Raw genomic sequence first — 23,851 nt, forward strand, 5'->3', positions numbered from 1 at the left:
CATGAATTTTGTTATTACTTTTTTCTAGCTCTGTAAAACAGTCCTTTAGTAGTTCGATTGGTATGACACTGAAAAAATAAATTAACTTAGAATTGATATTCATGAAATAGTGAAAAGCAAAATGAGCAGAACCAAGGAGACATTACATAAAGTTATACCAATAAGAATAGCTTTTTAAGTTTTAAGAATAACTTTGAGCAAATAAATAATTTTGACCATTACAAATACCCCAATTACCTGTAAAGGACATATGAAGAAAGACACTATCTGCATCCAGATACCAATAATTTCTTAAAAAGAAAGAAAACAAGACTTTTCCATCTTTTAAGTCCCAAAAGAAATGTCCCCTCTCCACCTCCTTTATGAAGCCTTCATCTATCACCTTCCCCCACCTTCTACCTCCTTCTAGATGAAGGTATTCTCTTCCTTATCCAACATACATGAATCAGTTTGTCTGCATCTTTTCCTTTCTTTTTTACCCTATGACATTTTACCTGTGGATTTTTTTTTGGAAAACAAAGAACGTTTCTTTGTGTTCATATTGAACATAGGGGTCAAATACTCAGATACTTCCAAGCTACACAAACGTTTCTGTCTCAGCTATTACAGCTGTAAAATGAGGATAATGAAAACACCAACCTCAAAATGTTGTATAAGGCTCTAATGGGATAATGGATATAAAAAACTATGTAAGTTTCACCACTGATTGTTGTTAATGTCACTTGGCCATTATTGAAATCAAATACGAGAGGAAACCTGGAATTTTTAGTTACACATCCAGATTTGTTGTGCTCATAAAGTCACTTTTGGGTATTATAGCAACAGGGCCTTGGAGTGCTAGCCACAGAATTCCTAATTTTATCTTCTATAGAACTTAATAATACCATAGAATACTTTGGTAATGCTTTTGGTCTTCTGTTCAGATTCTAACAGTGATTTACTTTAAAGATAGCATGAAGTGATGTGACATGGGAAGGCTCCAGACTTATTCCCTCTGTCTTCCCTGCCTCCATTTTGGTTACAGTATCATTAAATTTCTTCCATTTTACTCTCCTTATGTGCTGATTTTCTTCAGCATGCAACAATTAATATACAGAAGCATATTTAATGTGCCAAGGATTATCTTCATCATAGCCATACAAAGATAGTAAATGGCGATATTAGATAAAGATCCATGCTAATTGTCCTCTTTTGGGTTTGCTTCCTGTTCAGAGTCCAGACAGAACTCTACATCATTTGTTGAAAGATCCTCTTTCCCCTTAATGATGGTTGTCCAGAGCAGGGATAAAGCACATTTCCATTGCCCTTTGGTCTGTCTGTACCAATTTAATAGTCTCCAAGGTTGACAGTCCATCACATTTAGCTATAAATCACCCTGTCCTACTTTTCCTGTTGTTAAGATTTGAACATTGCTGCAAACATAAAATCATATTCCCCAATGTGGGATTACCTCACACAGATAACCAAGGAACTTTTCAGGGGATAGAATATCAGTGTAGAATAGATTCTAAATCATAAATTTATAGGTAGGAGGACCATGTCTCTTAAGCGAAGACTCGTTCCATCAAGACTGCCTACAGTTATGACTAAATCCAAAGTTACCTCAGTGTCCTGTGTGTATATATGTGTGTGTATGTGTATGTGTATGTGCATGTATATGTCTATATGTATGTATACACACATACATGTGTATATATGCATACAAGTCCCCTTGTATATATACTGTTTTACAAATGTGTGTATGTTTATTTTCAAAAGTTTTTCCTATGATTTGATCACTTATCACAGTGCCTGGTTTATAGTAGGTGCTTGATAAATGTTTATAGAGAGTTCCTGATGAGGCATTCCTCTACCAATACCAATCAGCACATTGTCTACAATCTGGTCTTAGAGAGTTGCCTGGGACGCAACACAGGTTCAATTATTTGCCCAGGGCCATGTAGTGAATATGTGTTAGAGAACAGACTTTATCTTGGGTCTTTCTGATTCAGACTCTATCAACTACTATAATGCTTCTCTTGTGTGTATGTACATATATAAACACACACGTACACATGTAGGTATATATGTGTGTATGTATATGTGTACATATATGTGTTTGTATATATGTAATATATATGCATACATATGAAGACACATACTTTTCACACAAGTCTTTCCCCCACCTTTTGCTTTCCTCCTCCAGGGCTGCTTGAATTCTCAAACAATTGGGATGAGATGAGAATCAGCGTCTCTATTCTTTTCAGTGAAATAAAGGATCACTAGCATTTGTCTGTCCTCTGTCCTGTCACTTCCTTCAAAGATCCTCCAGACCTTAAAGTCAGACCTTCCTCATCACCCTGCAATCTCCAAATACTTCCATCTAACCTACCTTTGTAACCTGAGGACTTCTAGGTTTTGTCAGTTGCCTCACTATATCACTCTCAGGTGTTCCAGAGCCTTCCATTTGCCTTATATCTGAACTTACTTTTATATGCTCTCTCTCCCAATTAAAGTGTAAGCTCCTTGGAGCAGAGATTATCTTGATAATTCTATTTTTATACCCAGTGGTTTGTAGAGCTCTTGGCATATAGTGGGTATTTAATAAATGATTTTTCATTCATTCGTTCATCCAGTTATACATACACAAACATATGCATATGTATCTGAATACGTGATTGGCTTGCCTCTACTTTTATGTATGGTATTCCTATATATTGCAGATGTTATGGAGCCTGAAGACACACATGAACCTTCTGCTGGAGGTCAGCTCCAGTTCCGATGTGGCAACCTTTTGTCAAGTGGACAGTGGCACCATCTGGCTATTGTTGTCACTAAGGAAATGAAAAGAAATTGTACAGTTTCCACTTACATCAATGGACAGCTCATTGGATCTGCTAAGGTAGAGTGAAATGACGTGAAGCTAAGTCCTAAAGATACTGTAGAGTTATTTCTTTACTGGTATTTAGCCAGTGATCTCTCCTTTAGCTATTAAATTCTGGTCCTCTTATTGATTTTCATTCTGGAGATATCTGCACTTAATTAATTGAGGGAGGTGGAATTGATAGCAATTGGTATACCTGCCCAGGCAAAGGTCTGATGAGTTCAATTTTGAGAAAGACCTTTACAAAAAGGAGAAACACATCACAAAGGTAAATATGAAAGAGTAGCAGTGACCCGTGAGAATGTTGTCATCATGGCTGGAGCTTGAATTCCCTAATGGATGCTGAGGACAAAAACAAAGGAGAGGGTATTGAAGTTAAGCTTGGAGTGAGAAAAGATCAGGGAAGGGGTGGGCTCACTGCTTGGGGACATTGCTGTCAGGTGGGTCCATTAGATAATTAGAGAGGTTAAATTATTTGCCCTAGACCACACAGACTTGGAATTTAAACTCATATCTTTTGGCTCCAAACCCAGAAGTCTTTCCATCATACTATTAATGATAGCTAACATTTATATAGTGCCTACAAGGTTCCAGGAGTTGTTCTAAGCACTTTACAAATATTATGTCATTTGATCCTCTCCGCAACCTTGGGAGGTGTGTGCTATTAATTGCCCCAATTTTACAGATGAGGAAACTGGGCAGATATTAAGTGGCTTGCCCAGGGTCATATAGCTAGTGAGTGTCTGAGGCTAGATTTGAGTCTTGCAGACTCCAGGCCCAGCACTCTATCGTTGCACCACCTGGTTGTCTTTAATACTACAATAAGAATACTCTGGAAGATGGTACAGGTAAGTAGGCTTATAATGGATGGAACAATAGGACCTGATGAATGCTGACTAAAGGATTAATATTAATTGAACCTCTAGCAAGATATTGTAGGGCTTGTATGAGTACATGGAAAACATTCCCTTGAAATATTCCAATGATGCAAAATAAAGAGGAATCGCTACTATGGGAAATGGCAGAATCAAGATTCAGAATTACTTCAGCAGGTTGGAATCAGCTTCTGTAACTATTACTCCTGGCATTCCTACAACTTCAAAAAATCTGTGATTTCCTTAGGGTGGGTACTCTTTCCGGAGGTGCAAATACAACCCCGTTGTCTTCAGTTGGTTGTTTCATTAGTTTCCGTGATTAAAAGAAATAAATCTATTATCTTATGGCTAATCTCCTGGTTAGCTCTTCGTATTTAGGCTGGTCCTTAAGCAACAATGTTGACTGGTGAAAATCAGTTTGACTGGCATGGCACCAGGCCTGCTGGATGCAAATATGGTAAGGACAATACACCCAGAGACTCGGTGTTAATTTCCCCCTCCCCACAACTGTATCAACTTCTTGCTAAAATGGCACCGTTAGGGTTAAATTCTCTACTTCCACGTTCTTTCCTCTTCTTTCCCTGACCCATAGCCTCACTTTGCTTGGCCTATAGATAACAAGGCAGTCTTGTATTGATGTTATGTTGGCTCATTGTCTCAAACAATATTTAAATTTGAGCCCTGAGGGTCCTGGGGCTGTCAACTGTAGTGTGACTATCTCCCCTACTGTTTGCTGCCCACTGTGGGCATTGAGGCAGCACACTGACTCTCCTCCTTGCAGCTGTTCTGGCCCTCCCTTTGGAAGGAGCGATATAATTTTTTGAAGAAATCACTGTGCAGCCTGATGATTTTCTTCTGAACTGCCCTGCACTACAAGCTCCTCAAAGTCTGTCTAGCTTTGTAGGACCTACTAGATTCTAACTCCATTGGAAGAGCCTTCTTGGACCCAGCTCACCACCACACTTTGAGGAATAAGATTAAAGTCTTAATGTAAGGAAATGGATTATACAGGGATAACTATTGCATTTAGGATTTAAGAAAAATAAATCTACAGAGAATAGGGTTTGTAATAGAAAGAAGTAGATTGCCAACAGGTAGAAGCTGGGGGAAAACCAAACCAAAACAAATCTACTACAACCCAAAAAACCATAGCTGTCTAGGGCCATTTTACATAGGGCAAAAGTCCCTTAGTCCCTAAGGGCATCATAGGATCATAGTGTTAGGACTGGAAGGTACTTCAAAGGTTGCCTAGTCCTGCACCTGCCCCCACCCCCATTCAATTTATAGATGAGGAATTTGTTTCCTAAAAGAAGTGACTTGCCTAAGGTCACAGTGATGATTTACAGTCAGGAAATGAACTCAAGTTCTCTTTTCCTAGCACCTTGCTTCACAGAAAGCAAGTTTGTAACACAGTATAATATTTATAACTATTTTATAATAGAGTGTAATAGCATTTACATAGATGATGCTGAGTCATTGAAAATGATTAAGTCATGTTCTTTGCCTTGTAAGAAGGTAGGGAAATGTGTGATCCATTTTAGCAAGATTTCTGTAAAAATGGTCCAAAGTTAAAATTAAAAGTTATGTGCTTAAAAAAGTAGGCCCTAAGCTAGTTGGGAAATTCATCTAGCCAGAAATGACTCTTTCTTGGAGTGTTCTGCATAATTGTGGTGTTATCCAGAGAAGAGAGAAGACATGTGAGAAAAGAGAAAAGAAACCTGAATGTGGAAGATCTGTAAAATTCCTTCCAGCTGAGATCCTACAAATGTGGCCATTAAGAGAATTCGTTTTGCTTGACTATACATATTAGTTACAACAGCTTTGTTACCGCATTTTCTACTCACTTGCAAAGAGAAAAAAATGCTTGTTAATTTAAAAAATAAAATAAAACTTATTTTAAATAAAATCCTCTCAGTTGTTTAAAGAGTAAGGGCTACAGAAAGAAAAGATTGATCTTCTTGGAGGGAATGTGACTTAAGTTAGACCCTAAAGGATGGGTCTCACTTGGTCCATTGTAAGTATTCAATAAACACTTTTTCATTTACTCATTCGTTTTTTCTTTTACTTATTAATGGCTGAGGAAGTGTTTGGGATGTGATCATTCCAGACTCTCCAAAGTATTCTCAAGTAATATTATGTGTTTGGAAATTTGATTTTTTTCACCTGGGGAAGTTAAGTGCCAATGGGAGAAATTTCCCCAAACAGTCCGTTGACATATAATCCTCTTTTCTTATAGATGCTGTACATCCAAGCTTTACCAGGCTCTTTCCTTTCAATGGATCCTTCATCCTTTATTGATGTCTATGGATATATAGGTACCCCTCACGTATGGAAACAGAAATCATCTTTAATATGGCGGCTTGGCCCTACCTACCTGCTTGAGGAAGCAATTTCAAAGGAAACTCTGGAATTTATTAACAAACTTGGCCCAAGATACTGCGGCAACTTCCAAGCTGTGAAAGTCCAGGGTATGCTACATTTTGATCTATGGGGCATTTGCTGCCTCTTGGTTTTTTTTTAATTGACATACAGTTATTTATATTGTATTTATGAAGAATGAACTTAGCATGGGTGAGTCATTAAGGAAGACCTTTGTAATTGGGACATTACATATTTACAACACAACACAAAAAGGAACAGAAAAGGAAATGGTAACATCCCGTGGATTACAAATATATAGCATCACATAATGGAGCGGTATAATACGTCGGCAGAGAATGGACAAGCAAGAGAGCGATAAATAAGTTACATTCCTTTTAATGAAGAAGCTTTTTAACTAAAGTATGCTGTTATCTTCAATTATTAAACAGGCAGACAAAACATCCACATCGTCACTATTGATCGCTGGCTGTTCAAGTAGGGAGAGCATCTCTCTATGCGCTAGAAAGTCATGGAGGTCAAATCCCTCCTGGGAAGATGCAGAAATAAATCTACCTACTAAAGCCCGACTACTGAATGAAGGGCGGCTCTTTCCTTCATTTCAAACAATGTAGAAAGATTTTTCTATAAAGATGGTCTGTTGATTTATCTGACCTTCTGGCATATGGATCTTGTATCACCAGATCTATCTGAGTTTCTCTCGTTATGCTCTGTGGTATTAGCATTTAGAGGAACACAGATTAAAAATCCAGGCTGGGGCACCATGGTCTGGCAATAATTTGGACAAAAGAAAGAAACAATCACATTCTCATGCTATACTTCTATGGTAACACGAGCAAATTTCAGTCAAAAAAGGTAGACAGACGATTGCTTTTAAGAAGAGCCGCCGTGGTGTCTATAAATCTCATTGCCTCAAGTTTATGATGCTGAGGTTACTCAGCTCACTCATTATTTTGCACTTTGCTTTTTGTGAAGGTAACTCCATTTTCTAGGGATTTGAATGCCTGAATGTAGCAACAGATCGGAACGAGGTGACCTATTTGTCATTGGTTTATGAATTCAGTGTATGCCGATAGACATTTTACCTCCTCTCTAACTTAATTTCCTATCTGCAAAAAGAAACTAATAGAGAAAGCATGGGGAAGTGGAAACCACACTGTAATTGAAGTTTGAAGATCTGGGTTCAAATCACAGCTCTGATACTACCTGTGTGACCTTAGACAAGACACCTCAACTCTTTGTTCCTCAGTTTCTTCATCTGTAAAATGAGGATACTGGACTAGATAAACCCCCAGGGCTCCTTCTGTCTCTAAATCTATGGTCCTGTGACAATAATTAACTTCATAAAATGAGGAAAGCAATAATCAATCAGTCTACAAGTACAACCTATGGCAAGAAATCATTGTGATGATTTTGAGCGTTTCATTTTAGGTGAGGATGTTGGCTGTGAAGCCATGACCCTTGTTGCAGAGGAACGAATTTCCTTTGGGCTGAATGTAGCTAGTTCATCCCTCACAAATGTGGTAGAGATCAAGAATGTTTATAATGAGGTCGATGGCCGCCTGATCGCCAAAGAGGTAACCTTTTTGTCTTTCATGATGGTCTTTTTGTCTAACTTTCAGAACTGGCATCATCATTTTATTTTCTTCTTGAGTTTTTATTTTTATAGCATTGAGGCTAATGTATGTTTACATACGTGCACCAGACACACACACATCAGGAACTGAATGAGGAAAAATGATCAATAACCAAGTATTTATTAAGTGCTCACTACTTGCCTGACACTGTGTAAATTGCTAGAGATTCAAAGACAATGATGAAATTGTACCTACCCAATAATCATGTCCTATTTGGAAAAATAAGGAGTTCACATGTAGGTAGATACAAAATATGCTAAAAACAAAATTATTCTTGTGTTGGGGTGAGGAAGTGGGGAGAGGAGTCACTAGAAGCTTGAGGATCCAGAAAAGGCCTTTTGTGGGAGAGGTGTTTGAGTTGATTTTTGAAGGAATCTAGGCATTCTAAAACTGTATAAATTAGAAGGCATTGTGCTTCCAGATATGGAGGATGGTCTTATGAAGGCATGGAAATGGGAGATGGAAGGTAATGTGTGAGAGACAGCATATAGGCCCCTTTGGCTAAACCATAGAGTACATGAAGGACAGTAACATCTTATGTCTGGAAAGTTAAGGTGGAGCTAGAATACAAACTGATTTAAATTCCGAACAGTGGAATTTGTGCTTGATCCTAAAAGGAATAGGGAGCCATTGTAACTTCTGCAGTAGAGGAAAGAGCAGATCTATGATTTAGGGCTATGACTTTGGCAGCTGCATGGAGCGTGGATTGGAGAGGCAAACAACTGGATAAAGGAAGACCAATTAGGAGGCTATTGCAGTAGTTCTGGCAGGTGATAGAGATTTAATCTATATTGGTAGCTCTGGGAGTGGATAAAAGGGGACAGGTGTGAGAGATGTTAATGTAGAATCCATAAGATTTGAAATCTGATTAGATATGTGGAATTTAAAGCCAAGCTTCAAACTCAGTGTAAGAGAGAAAGAATAATTGAGAATTACTTGGAATAAGCAAACCTGGAAGCTTTGGTGACTGGAAGGATGGTGGTATGCTTGACAGATACAAGAAAGTCAGGAAAAAGATGAGTTTGGAGAGAAAGGTAATGAGATCTGTTTAGGACATGTTGCATTTGAGATAACATTGGGACATCTTGTTCAAAATGCCCAATAGACTGTTCCTGATGCAGGACAGGAGATCAGGAAAGAGATTAGGACAAACAAGAAAGCAATGGTAACTTTGAAGAGAATAGTTTCAGTTGAGTGATCATGTCAGAAGTTAGATTGCAAGAGATTAAGAAATAAGAGAAAAAAATGGAGAAAAGTGTAGACATAGGGAAGGCTGTGACAGATAAGTTTTTTGAAAGCACTTGTACTCTATTTACGATTGTGGTAGATATTGAAGGAGAGATCTTGTTTCCTAATTAGACTCAAATCTGATTAAAAATTAGTTTGAAAAGATTTTCAAGTGATTTCAATTTATTGGTACTTCTTCTTTCCTTCATTTGCATTTTCAAAGATGAATTTCAATGTTTATACAATCCTGTACCAACCAAAATTTACTCATATCATCCATGACTGGAAAATGACTATCTAGTGGTTATATTCTGTGTCATTTTGCCTCCTGCCCCTGGTCTTTAAAAACTACCTTCATTTTAACTGCACCTTAACTTCCAAAGCTATGAAAATTCAAAGGAACAACAGTCTAAATGATAAATCATTATTACTGTCATTCCAAAATGATAGTTTGAACAAAGATTATTCTGAGACTAGTCCATTTCTGTTCTAATCTTACTGAATTTGGGTTACAGGAAGTTTAGCTAAGAGCTCCAACATTGGGTCTGCTCTGAGGAGTATGTGCTAGGCTCAGATCAGCCTTAGTCACAAGAACCTCAGAGAAAACAGATAAGTTATGGACCTCTGGAAGAGATTTTTTCTCTGTATTTAGCCTGAAGTCAATCAACAAAACAGTAGAAGCAGTAAGAACTATTCTGTATCTTTTCTCCCTGGTGAACTCCACTATAATTAGTAGCAAGAAGCACCATCAAGCCCCTTTCTATTTTCTACCCCACATTCATGATAGGATGGTCCGATCTTTGGCAAATAGTGAAATGGGACAGGTAGGTGGCACGGTGGATAGAGTACCAGGCCTGGAGTCAGGGAGAGCTTCTAACTCTCCATTGATTCCTTCCTATCTGCCTATAAACACATACAGATGTCTACTGTCATTTAAAAAAGTCAGTTCTTAAATCACAAGCTTTTATGAAGCACTCTACTGTGTGCCAGGAATTGTGCTAGACACTGGCGATATAAATACAAAAGTGAGACAATCCCGATCCCTATCCTCAAGGAACTTATGTTCTGTTGGGAGAGGTTTGATATGTTAACAGATGCTAAAACTCAGTAGCCACAGAACTAAATACTCCATAATTAAATACTAGAAGAATCAAGTTCAAGGAAGGGAGAAAAAATGAGTATTTCCAAACAACATCTCTAATGGAAAGCAGCCATAATAAGTTCTTTCCTCTATGACTTTACTGACTTCATATTGGGGCAGAGGTAATGAGTGTGACTTAACAGAATAAGCATTCACTTGGCATCAGAAGGTTGGCATTCAAGTCCTATCCCTAGTAGCTGTGTGACCTTAGACAAGTACCACGACCTTTCTGAACCTTTCCTTTTCTGTTGAAAAAGGGGACAATAATTCAGGTGCTACCCAAATTACAGAGTTCCAAATTTAAGTGGGATCATGTATGCAAAAGCAAACTGTAAACAAAGCTTAGTGATTAGAGTGTTTATTTTGAGGTTTTGGGTGGTTTAAAAAAATCAGTGGTAAATACATTTGTGTTTATGCCTGTGGCATAGCTCACACTTTACAGATATTATCACATTTGATCCTCACAACAACCCTGTCAACTAAGTGCAAAATTATCCCCATTTTTACAGATGGGGAAACTGAAATTGGGGGTGGGTGGGGCAGGTTAAGTGTTTGGGGTAAGATTCAAACTCAGATTCTTCTGACACGAAATCCAGCTGCCTCTCTCATATACCATACTACCTTTCATGGTGCTCTGCTCAAGCACCACTACTAAAAGGGGACCCTTCCTGTTCCCCTCACTTCCTATTGCTCCAAGAAAATGATTGTTGTTCTGTCATGTCTGACTCTTCATGACCCTATTTGGGGTTTTCTTGGCAAGGATACTAGAGTGGTTTGCCATTTCCTTCTCCAGCTCATTTTACAGAGGAGGAAACTGAGACAAAGAGGGCTAAGTGACTTGCTCAGGGTCATACAGTCAGTACATGTCTGATGCTAGATCTGAACTCAGGAAGATGAATCTTCCTGACTCCAGGCCTGGTGCTCTATCCATTACACTACTAGCTGCCCTCTAGTAAATTACCTTGTATTTATTTTGCATGTATATTTCAGGCATATACAATGCATAAATGTTGCCTCCCCTCCACCCCAAAAAATGTAAGTTCCTTGAGGACTGGGACTGTTGCTTAATATATACATATATACACACATATATATATATATATATACACATGTGTATGCATACACATATAACACACATACACACATGTATATCTCTATATACACATATATACACACTATGCACAGTACTTCGCATATAGCACATGGATACATAGTTTTTGGCAAATAACCCGCATACATACTATGTAGAGGACCTGACAAATAGATAGCTAGGTAGATGGTGGAGTCAAGAAGATATGAGTTCAAATTTGGCCTTAGAGGAGTACTGGCCGTATGACCCCGGGTGAGTAACATTAAATGATTGCCTCAGTTTCCTCATCTATAAAAAAAGATAATAATAGTACCTTCCTCCCAGGGTCATTGTAGAGAAAAAAAGAGATATTTATAAAGTGTTTTATAATTTTTTTAAATTTTATAAATCACTATAAATGCTAACTATTTTCATCATTGTTAATTGATTGATAGCTACAAGTAACTGTCCTATTTGGAGTTTGAATTCGTGCATTTGTCCTGCTTGGTAACATGCTAGACATCTACCTCCTATATCTAAAGTGTGAAAGATGCATAAATGTGATCAGATTTAGAACATGGTAATGTCCTTTCTTTCTCCTCCTATGAAGCTATTATATAACGTGTAATGAAATGCTCTTGTAACATTGGGTGGAACAGACCAACCAGATTAAATAAGATATTAGAATATCCTTGATGCCTTACCTACTCTAGCCCAAAAGTTGACAGACCTCATAATAGTAGTCATATCTCATATTTCAGAGCACAGTTCAGTTTCACAAAAAAAGATCCTACAAATTTGAATGAGTAGAAGATTTAAAACATTGAGTGTGCTTAACTAGAATTTTAATAATTAAGCCAGATGTGCATATATCCTTGGGCTTGAGTTGAGATTTCAGCACTAAATGCAAAACTTAAGTTTTTCTTTCATTGGCTGAATTTTCCAGTTAGGTTAAAAGTAAAAACTTATTTCTCCTGAAATTTTTCTTTTTCCTTTTCAAAAAATGTCATATGATCATTTAGGATTATTTGTGATTCCCTTAGATGAACATTTCCTCCCGGGACAATTCTATGCCAGTTTTCTTGGTGAGAAATTCTGCTGGACACCTTTCAGGCCCCCTTCGTACCATTGGAGCAGTTGCTGTGGGTCAGTTAGGTATGTATAGCAGGTGGATTGGAATCAAGTCCTGGGAATAACGACTTCTGGGGGTTCTGACTAAAAAGGTCTGTCAGGTGGGTGAAACACTGAGGTTGTTCATGGAAACTAATCAGAATTTCTTATTATTTTATTATGTGGTCATCTGAAAAATGTTCAGTAGACCCCATTCTAAGTATTTTAACCTTTGAAAACATTTTTAAACATATCTCCAAGTTTTCCACTATAAAATAGTGCTCTATTAACAGGGAAGTACAAATTTTCACTAATATTAGCATAAAACTATATTTAGATAGATAGTTTAGAACTATATTGAAATCCAAACACTGAGGTACAATTAAGTAGCTGTCTCACTAATTTTCAGTTCTTAACAATGTTCATGAATCAAATCCTGGATCTCTCTGGAGGTCTAAATAGAAAACCACTTTTTCATTCACTCTTACCATGAGTAACTTTTAACCTTTCAATTTCCCTGCCTCCTCTCCTTTTTAATAAAGTAAATGTTTTATTGATGCTTTTAAAGAATGGTGTCATTTCATGAGACATTGTGTCAGAGTGGATAAAAAGCTAACATTGAAGCTAGGGAGATCTGGGTTCAAGTCCTGCCTTTGACCTATATTGGCTGTGTGATTCTGAGCAAGTCACTTAAACCTACATCATGCCAGCATACTCTCTAAAGTTATAAGTTGCAAAAACCGAGTGCCGACATGTGTTGGTAGAGAGAGTTTCTTCATCTGGTAGTTTCCTATCCCTTCATGTCTCAGTGACCTCAAGCTCCAATAGAACTCTCTCTTATAATGAAGAAACATAGTTAAGAAACACAAAACAACACATTGGCCATGAATGACACTGCACGACTCATTTTGCGCCTGCCAAGAAGAGGGAAAGGCATCTCATTGGCAGTCCCCTGGTCAGTCCATAGTGCTGACTGAACGTTTCATAGGTGTTCTGAAATGGATAGAAGTTTCAAAGAAATATTTGGGCTTGATTCAAGAAAAAACTTCCAAAACTTACAGAAATCCCAGAGTGGATTGGATTGCCTTGGGAGATGTTGGTCTTTCTTTACTGAAAGTTTAATGAAAGGAACTGAATGGTCTGAATGGTTGGGTATATCGTAGAGGGGAATCCTCACTCATGTAGAGGTTCGACTAGATGGCTGCCAAATTCCCTTCTAACTCTTGAGATTCTGTGAATACCATCTTTGCAAAAAAAGGTTTTGAAAGCTCTATTGGCTCATTTAAGTCACCAGATACTTTTTAAATTGCCCTGAACTATAAAGTGATTACCTGAGGCCTTTGATTTTCCTTAGGGGTGAGAGTGTTCCACTCCAGCCCTGCTGCGAACAGCCTGAACTTCATTGGTGGCCCTGCCATTCTCCTTGGAATGATTTCACTGGCTACAGATGACCACACCATGTATGCCACCATTAAGGTCCTCCACTCTGTCCTGAGCAGCAGCGCCATGTGTGACAACCTCATGAAACACATCCATGGATACCAGGTAATAAAGCATCAAGGTTTCCCCCAGAAGCCAAAGGGATATTTTAAAGTGCCTTCTCGGCTGTGTGAAATAGAGGAGACTCATTGTGGTGGTTCCTTAAGTCTGGCTTTCACATGGATGAATGATGAATAAATGATTGAGTGAGTGAATTAATGAATGAATAAAAATATTAAGCAACTCCTCTGTACAAAGTACTGCAGTAAGTACTGAAGATACAAATAGAAAAATGAGACACTCCCCACTCTCAAGAGGCTCATATTCTAATAGGGAGGGAGCAGATATAGAATGTCTCATTTGCAAGTCAGATAGACAGGCCTTTTGGTCCTTAAAGTGAAGCAGCAAAGATGGTAATGTATCTTCTTTAGTGTCATTTCGTCTGACAAAAGCACATTTCTTTTTGATGTTGAACCATTTGACCATGCCAAAGACTTTGAAGGAATGAATAAAGTTTCTGAGCTATGGTAGCCTGCATAACTTTTAGAGAAAATGAGGTTGCATCCAATTCAAAGTGTTTATAATAGAATTTTCCCAAGAAAGTTCATAGTGTACATTAGTATACCAATGATGAATCACCATCTCTATGTAGTAGCAGCCTTCCCCAGGTCAGTTTACAGGTTTGGGGCAAAGCATTCACAGAGCCAGTTCTATGCTAAATGGCCACAGATTATGTGTGTACAGAAAGGCATAAAGAAAAAAAGGACAAAGAATAAGGAAAAATATATTTATCAATGAGTAAATTGGACCTTGTTGTATGGACACTTTTTCAGGTATTGACATTGCTCCTCAAGAAGAAGATGCAACTGTTGAACAACAGAATTTTCCAGCTGATCCTTTCTGTTGCTAGCACTGTCGAGCTGGGCTTTGGATCCTCAACTATCACAAACCTTGGCATGTTCCAGCATGTTCTCTGCAATTTTGAGGTAGGTCGAGGGAAAAATTTCCTATTGAAAATGTTGCTATGGCAAAAAGAAATAGTGAGAAAAGAGCAGGAAGGTGCTCAAGAAGGGCAGTGTTGGTACAATTATATGAAATTTGGTAAATACTTAAAAAACAAATAATAATATTTAATTAATACTTAGAAAAAACATTGTAGATTCGTGGCTTCATAGACAGTACTGTTTTTCATGTCTATCGATGACTGTTAAGTTTGTGATAAATAATACAAGTTGTCCTAAAAGTCTTGGTAAACTTTCAAGCTTTAATAGGGTCATTAGAGATTGGATGAAATTCTTTTCCTCATCCAGAGATCCACAACTACCCACAGGAGGTGGATTCTGAAAACTATGTTGGTAGGATAAGTTTGGACCAATTACAATAATAAAAATCACATGGATTTGCAGCACCAGCAGCACATTCTCACCCCTTCTGCTTCCCCTTTTTTCTCCAATAATGAGGCAGGGTAATTTCACCACATCTTAATTGAGAGAAATGACTATACCACATTCATGGGTGCTTCCTTTTTATTTTTTTTTTTAAATTTTGTTTCTTGCCCCTTTGAGAATTTTTTGGACTCCATCAGTAAAGGCTTGTTAAGCACCTACTATGTTCCAAAACTGTGCTAAGTGCTAGGGATAAAAAAAAGCAAAAGACAGTCCCTGCCCTTAAAGAGTTTATAATCGAATGGGGGAGATGACATGCAAATAAATACATAGAAAAGAAGCTACATACAAGACAAATAGGGAACAAGTAATAGAAGAAAGGCACTAGAATTAAGAGAAGTTGGGAAAGGCTTCTGGTAAAAGAAGGGATTGTAGTTGAGAGTTCAAGAAAGGAAGTTCAATAGTCAGTGGAGGAGGCAGTCTGACACTTGAACTCTCTAGTACTGTAATGAATCTGTATAGATTGCCAAATTTGTTTTGTCAGTGTTTTAGATGTAAGCATGGAAAAGATTGCTCTAAGAGGAACTTCAGAAGGGGGCAGGGACAGGGAGGAGAAATGGGAGATAGAAAAGACCTAACACCAGGTTGTCTACTCTGTCCCATAGGGACCAATTATACTTGGTTTTTTTGTGAACTGAAGTAATCTAAATGATACCTATAGTGGTACCCAAGCGATACTTCAAGGATTTCAATGCATTTTATAGATCTGTTTGTGCTTCTAGTGGCTCTGTGGGGTGGGTTGATTTATGATTGCCAAGATTTATGGTTAACAATTTATAGATGGAAAAACTAACACAAAGAGAAGGAAGTTGTTAGTTCACAGGCACACAAGAGACAGTGATGAAGATGACAGTAGGGCCAAAGGTCCTTGGCCTTTCCGTCTTATACTCCATCTGCCGGACCATTGTACCTTTATTTTCTGGGTTACTTAACTGCTTCAGTTATTTTGTGCTTTAAACGGCCCAACAAATTGTTAAGTACAAAAGATTACTTTTGATACATTAATTTCTACTTGGAAGTTTTACTGCTGCTTTTTGCTTTTATTCTACAATCATTTAACTTTAATATCCCTCCAATATAGACATGGAATACTCATTTATAACAAAGAAAAACATTTCAGAAATCCAAGAGACATAGTGACCATATCTAACAATATTCTCCATCCATAATCCCTTCTCTCACCTCCTTTCATCTGTCTCCTTTAAGAAAAACATATTTCACCTTCAGTTTTCTTGGATCAAGGTGGATCATCACAGCTAGTCATCATGATGTTCCTTTTTGGTGTAGTTTTTATTTATATCATTGTGCATTTTGTTCCCCCCTGCTCCTGCTTACCTCACTCTATATCAGTTCCCATATTGCATAAAAAATTCTTCCCATGTTTTTCCCTGTTCCTCATACCTGTCATTTTTGTGGTAAGAAAATATTCCAACACATTCCTATCTTGCACTTTGTTTTGCCGTTCCCCAATACATGGATGCCTGTTTTGTTTCTAGTTCTTTGTAGATAAGAAAAAAAGGTGTTGCTATGAATATTTGTATAGATAATGGGGAACATTTCTTTTTGACTATGACTCTCTTGGGTTATAAACCCAATAGTAAGACCACTAGGTCAAAGCGTATGAATAGCTTCAGCCTTAATATATTTCTTATAGAGTTTCTAAATTGTGACCAACAGAATTCTGAGAAGTTTTGTAGATTTCCTCCACCCACCCCATTCTCCATATCAAAATATGTTTTGATATAGCATTATGTTTCAAAATGTGTTGTTCTGTCTTTCAGCTCTGGATGAACACATCAGAAAATCTAGACATTGCCCTCTTTTCTCATCTCATAGAAATTTTTCAATCACCAAGGTAGGATATCCAGTGAAAACTTCTGCCTTCCTACAACTTCAACTTTAATCACCAATTTTGATAAGTTATCAGGAGGAAATAAGTCACTTCCAGGAAAATCCAGAATGTCAGCATTCCCATTGTATTTAATTACCAAAGAGGAATTTACTAACCCTATTGTGCAACCCTGATTTTAATCCTGCTGCCTAACTAACAGGCTGTGAAAGCAGCTTATATGTAGAACCAGTCATGTGGTAGGATGCCAGCTCCTTATATAGTACTGACCTTTAACGCCTTTTTCTTAAATGACTTGTTCCCTTTTAACTGACTCGTAAGGAAGTAACATGATCAGAAAAATAGGAATATTTGTTGACATACAGTGGAATTCTCAAGACCTTTAGCTGGATCCTGTGAATTCATTACTTATTTTTATCTTTGATTTGGCAATTGAAAATCACAAACAAACTTGGGAATTTTCTGTCTCTGTTGTTTCTTGACTGTTGGCCATTGTGAATAATGCAAATCTGAGTGAAGGGGAAAAGAAGAAGAATGAATCTAGTCACTGATTTTTATTTCTATTTTCTTTTTTAAAAATGGAATTTGTAGGGGAAGTTGTTTTCTTAGGGTGAGAACATTTTATGGGAAACTGAATTTGTGAACATCCTAAAAAAAAGGATGTGAATACTAGAATTATTTTTAAATTTGACTTTAAGATTATATGCACTTATTCACTTTGTGGTTTCACAAGGATAAGCAAGACATTCACTCAGACAAACTCACTGAAGAATGCCGGCAGTTTCTAGGCTATTGGCAAAGTGGTGTTAGAGATCACGTACATGTCTAATGCCTTTGTTCTGAGCTTTTTGTGATCTGCATTTGTTTCCACTGATGCACAGATTTAAAAGTCAATAATTAGGGCTTTTGTTTGAACTCTCTAAAACGTGGCAGTTTCCGGGGGTGGAAAGGAAGAAGTAGAGGAGTGTCCCAGTGCAGACTTTGGTTTTTGATAACAGACACATATTCAATGAATGTCTGACATTGTTTTGAGAGGTTGCCAAGAAATCATCAGGAGTCAAAGGTCCACGGAACAAGCAGAGTCTGCAAACCTTTTTAGCAGAAATGCAGCAAATTTGGCTCTTTCCAGTAAATGCTTTTACTGTCTCTTTGCCTTTCTCACCAGGGAAGGAGCCCGGAATGCTGAAATTGCTCACAGATTACAACTGATACCTAGGCTGGTCTTCCTCTTTAATGACCCGATTCTCAGTCCCACCAAGATCTCCACCATAACTTCCATTCTGGGTCATTTGTTGAAGAGACATTTCAACACTCAGGATGTCATTAGGTAATAATAATAATAATAATAATAATATTTATCACTAATAATCAAATAAAACTTTAATGTTGGTTATATACACACATATGGTCTCATTTTCACCTCACAAAGCTATTATTAATGGGTTAACAGTTAATCATTTTAATAGGTTAACAATATAAATTAAATCAACTTATGCTTTGACAGTAAGATTCCATTTTTGAAGAGCTTAAGTGGACAGAAACTTCCTAGTTATTTAAATTATTAATTAATTGGTTCAAAACTATGACTGGATAAGAGTTGAGGTTATTAACTGGCATTGTGAACATTAGTTTTTTGTTTTGCTTATCTGGTTTTGGAATTCCCAGAATTTCCAGAGTCTTATATGATCTGTGTTCCTATACACATTTCCATGGCCACCATTTTTAGCATAAGCATCAGTCTTCTTTGCACAATCTCTTTCCCTCTCACATTCTGCTTTAGATAGTGGTGAACTTTGCTTTGCTGCCATGGATGATTTCTTGCTTACTTGAAATATTAAAAGTACAAGTGAAGAAAAGGGTAAGAAAACCACTAGGTACCAGAAAGGCCAAAACAGTTCTTATTCTTGAGGAGCTCACAGTATAATGGAGGAAAGCAGGTCAATGCCCACAGTAAATAGCCACTGACCTCTACTCACAGAGTAGCCATTCTCCAAGTTGTCCATTGGTTCACTGTTGCATCCTCCTTCCTACCTTCTAGTGCAAGCTGGTCAACTTTACTATGCTTTATTTTCCACTCACATCAGCAGCCATGTTGGTATTGACTCAGTAGATTCATTTAGCTACATGAAGCAGTGTTTTTAAGATTTCACTTTTTTAATGATTAAGATATTTTTTATTTTTTAGTTTACAACACTCAGTTCCACATAATTTTGAGTTCCAAATTTTCTTTCCCCCCCTCCTCCCCTCCCTCCCCAAGACAGCATGGAATCCTATATATCTTCTACATATAAGTTTGCGTTAAGCCTATTTACACAATAGTCAAGTTGCAAAGAAGAATTATGACCAATGGAATGAATCATGAGAAAGAAGAAACAAAACAAAAACAAAACCAAACCAAAAACAAAAGAAAAAAAACAGGGAAAAAGGAGAGCATACAGTGTGCCTCAATCTGCATTCAGACTCCATAGTTCTCTCTCTAGATGTAGATAGCTCTCTCCATCGTGAGTCCCCTGGAGTTGTCCTTGCACCTTGTATTGCTGAGAAGAGCGAAGTCTGTCAGGGTGAATCATCACAGTATCCATATATCTGTGGTTGTGTGTAATGTTCTCCTGGTTCTCCTCCTTTCCCTCAGCATTATCTCATGTAGGTTTTTCCAGGTTATTATGAAGTCCGTATAAGATTTCACTTTTAATGGCTTAATAATACAAGTATTATTAATAGGAATGTCCTTTGGATTCCCCATCTTACCAATGGGGAAATTTCATTAATTAACTTCCACTACTTATATATCCAATCAGTGTCAGAGCAGGGTTTGAACTCAAGTATTCCTGATTCTGGATTCTCTGGTTCTGAGGGAGCATTTGGGAATTAGAAACATCTTTAACACAAAAATATAGACACGCTATAGTTTTTTTCCTTATTTAAGATAACATCACCTTTCTTTCAAATCATAAAGAATTAAATTTGACTCATGCCTACTTATGAGTTCTGCAGTGATGGGGGGAAATGTCACTGGATTCTAGAGGTGACCATGAGTTTAGTCCCAACAAAAGTGCTGATCATGGAATTATAGATTAACAGCTAGAAGGGTGTTAGCATTCATCTAGCACAACTCTTCGATTTTAAAAATAAGGAAACTGAGACCCAGAGAGATTGAGTGATTTGGCCAAGGTCACACAGCTAATAAGTTTAAAAGGCCTTGAACGCAGGTCACTCTGATGATAAATCTAATGGTCTACACTGTGCTGCCTCTGATAATGCTCTATGATTATGATAATAATGATAATAGTAGCTAGCATTTACATAGTGATTTAAGGTTTACAAGCTACATCTATTGCCTCATTTGATTCTCAAAACAACCCTGTGAAGTAAGTGCTATTATTAAATGCATTTTACAGTTGGATAAACTGAGGCCAAGAGAGGTTAAAGCCCAGGTCATTCAGCTAATCAGTGTCTAAGGTAGTTCCTGAATTCAAGTCTCCTTAACTTCATATCCATCGCTCTATTTACAAAGCTACCCAGCACATAGATAAATATTATGGCCTTACTTTACTCTTGATACAAAGAAATCACTATTTTATACCACATATAACAGAGTAATATTGATTTTGGATAAATCCTTGATATGGTTCACAATGTATATTACTGACTGCCCCCTATCCCCACCAAGGTCGGCAAATTCATGATTGTTTTCTGCTCTTCTTAGGTTTATTCCCTTTGTCTACCCTAGATAATCAACAGTTGGTTAACTCTTTCTGCAAAATTACTGTCTGATTTTCACATTCTAATTATATACGAAGAATCCCAAGTTACACATGAGTTGAACCTGGGCAGAAAACATTGATGATATGCTCAGAAAAGATGCACTTCAATGACAATCCTTACTTTCTTCTTCCCTTGCCCCTCCTTTTGTTTCCTTAAAGGATTGGATTATTTATTGTCTATACTCTAAAACCTTCTTCAGTAAATGAAAAACAGATTAGCATGGACAAAAGTTCGGACTCCCCGGTGGAAGGTAAGAAGACTTTCTTCAGTGCAAGTTTTTGGTGTTATCAAAGTCTAGATAGGAGGATATCCAATATTTATTCTCACAATTTCCCTAAAATACTTACCTTTAGAGGGAGGATCAACATAATACAATAGTAAGAGCGCCTGGGTTTAAATCTTGCTTCTGGTACTTAAAACCTGTGTGAGCTTGAGCAAATCATTGAAGTACTCTAGGTATCAATTTCCTCTTCCATGAAATAATGAAACTGAACTATGTGACCACTAACAATCATTTAAGTGACTTCAGTGGACCAGGCACAGTGTCTTCTAGCTCTGAATCTATGATTCTACAACCTGGGTTTAAATCCCAGATCTGATCCATCCTTCCTTCCTTCCTTCCTTCCTTCCTTCCTTCCTTCCTTCCTTCCTTCCTTCCTTCCTTTTCCTTCCTTCCTTCCTTCCTTCCTTCCTTCCTTCCTTCCTTCTTTCCTTCCTTCCTTCCTTCCTTCTTTCCTTCTTTCCTTCTTTCCTTCTTTCTTTCTTTCTTTCTTTCTTTCTTTCTTTCTTTCTTTCTTTCTTCCTTTCTTTCTTTCTTTTTTCCTTCTCTCCCTCCCTCTGCCTCTCCCCCTCCCTCTCCCCTCCCGCTCTCCCTTTCCCCCTCAGCCTCCCCCTCTCCTTCTCCTTCTCTCTCTCTCTCTCTCTCTCTCTCTCTCTCTCTCTCTCTCTCTCACACACACACACACACACGCATACACACAAACATACCCACAAACCCATAATGACAGAGCTGAGCATTGTACTTGGATTGGCCCTCTATTTCCAATTGCAAGAATCAAACGACTGTTTTTCCACAAGACAAATATTTAACATCTTCTCTAAAATGCTTTTCTGTCAGAAAGTTCATCCTAATATCTAACTTATCTTCTGTTATAGTTTCAATACAGTGTCTTTTATTCTATCCTTAGTGAATATATAGATAACCTACTTTCTAACTTAATAACGACATATTTTTTCTTATACTGTATTTGAAGATTCAATTTAATTCTACAAATATTTTAAGTACCTATTATGTGCCAGGTATTGTAGATGGGGAAATAAAAACAAAAATAAAGCAATGTTTGCCCTCAAGAAGATTATGTTCTATTAGAAGCAGGGAAACAACATGTATATGGATCATTAAAGATAAATTATATGGAAAGTATTTTAAAAGAATTGGAAGGAATCAGGGAAGGCTTCTAATAGGAGGTACAACCTAAGGTGGGCTTTGAATGAAGCCACGGATTCTTTGAAGGAGAGAGGAAGAAAAAGTACATTCCAGACCAGAGACCCCACCCCTCTATGGAAAGGAGTGGTGGGGAAGAGGAAAAGGAAATGTTCAGGGAACAACCAAATGTCCAGTTTGGCAGGAATGGAGAGGGCATGAATGTGAATAATATGAAATAAGACTGGAAAAGAAGGTAGGAGCCAGATTGTGGAAGACTTTAACTTATGCTCTCCAAACTGACTTGCCATAACATTTTCTTTGTGACAACTTTAGATATGTGTCCTGAAAGGGAATGCAAGGGTACCTTCCAAATTCACAGATAAGACCTCCCTATCTCCACCTGTCTCCCTTTCTGAGTTGTTTATTGGAGCTATTGAAGCCTGCATTCTGATATCTTACTTTGGTTTCTTCTCTTTTCCATGTTTATAGCCGGAAGCCAAACATCTGGCAGGATGATCTGGCTCAGAAACCAGTTACTCGAGATGCTGCTGGATGTAATCTGTTCCAACAAATTTCATCTGTCCTCAGAGTAAGTGACAGTGTGCTGGGTGATCCAGCATGTGGCTAATTCATACATGGAGCAGTAAAAGACGTTTTCCTTAATGAAAAGATTGGCATTTCTGCTACATATTTCTAGCACTGTCAGTAGGAAAATTACAGTTTCCCAACAGGCGAATCCAGACCTTGCCCTAAGATATTTTGAAAATTGAGGAGAAAGAAAATTTGGTATAATTGTAATAAACCCTTTTATCTTCCATTTTTCCTTACATCCCACTTTAATTGTTCTTATTCTTTTTTATTTCATCTGTGTAGGGAAACATCTGATGTAAAATTCCTTTTACCTGTCTAGATTGCCTCCTAATCAGCAGCACGGGGTCTGTAAATGTTGCCTGGGACACCAAGAGATTATGTGACTTGGCCAGGGTGATATAGTCAAAATATGTCACAGGGGAAGTCTCAGGTTTCCTTGCCTTTGAGCCCAATTCTATCTACTACACTACATGACCTCATAGTTGTTGGGTTCCTCGACATCCTTGTTGGTTGCCTTTCTTTGTGTAACCAGCACTTAGCACGGTGGCTGGCATAGAGCAGGCACTTAAGAAATGGTTGTTGACCTTGCTTGGCTTGTTATCTCACATAACCTCTCTAGAGGGCAGCCAGGTGGTGAAGTGGATAGAGTGCCAGCCCTCCGTTCAGGAAGACTCATCTTCCAGAGTTCAAATATGGCCTCAGACACTTACTAGCTGGGTGACCTGGGCAAGTCACTTAACTGTTTGTCCCAGTTTCCTCATCTGTAAAATGAGATGAGGAAGGAAATGGCGAAACCACTCCAATATCTTTGCCAATAAAACTCCAAATGGGGTCATACTGAGTCAGAAAAGACCAATCTCTCTAGATATCATTTTTCTTATCTGCAAGATGACGGAGTTGGTCTCAATGTTGTCTAAGTCCTTTAACTCAAATTAAAAAAATAATAGCCATTTTATAAAGTATTCAGAATTCTATGAAAAGAAAACTAAAAAACT

At 37.7% G+C, this 23,851-nt stretch overlaps 1 protein-coding gene across 1 annotated transcript in view; it reads left to right on the top strand.

Annotated features, from left to right (window-relative positions):
* WDFY4 (WDFY family member 4) overlaps positions 1-23,851 on the top strand; it is a 392,110-nt gene that overhangs the window by 117,835 nt on the left and 250,424 nt on the right. Inside the window, exons 19-28 of the mRNA XM_036734864.1 lie at positions 2,703-2,881; positions 5,975-6,206; positions 7,549-7,694; positions 12,235-12,346; positions 13,656-13,846; positions 14,614-14,766; positions 17,007-17,080; positions 18,240-18,401; positions 20,998-21,089; positions 22,755-22,854. Coding sequence (XP_036590759.1) covers positions 2,703-2,881; positions 5,975-6,206; positions 7,549-7,694; positions 12,235-12,346; positions 13,656-13,846; positions 14,614-14,766; positions 17,007-17,080; positions 18,240-18,401; positions 20,998-21,089; positions 22,755-22,854 — 1,441 coding nt within the window. The remainder of the gene's footprint in view (positions 1-2,702; positions 2,882-5,974; positions 6,207-7,548; positions 7,695-12,234; positions 12,347-13,655; positions 13,847-14,613; positions 14,767-17,006; positions 17,081-18,239; positions 18,402-20,997; positions 21,090-22,754; positions 22,855-23,851) is intronic.

Source organism: Trichosurus vulpecula, chromosome 8, assembly GCF_011100635.1.
Source record: "Trichosurus vulpecula isolate mTriVul1 chromosome 8, mTriVul1.pri, whole genome shotgun sequence".
In the NCBI taxonomy this organism is placed as follows: Eukaryota; Metazoa; Chordata; class Mammalia; order Diprotodontia; family Phalangeridae; genus Trichosurus; species Trichosurus vulpecula.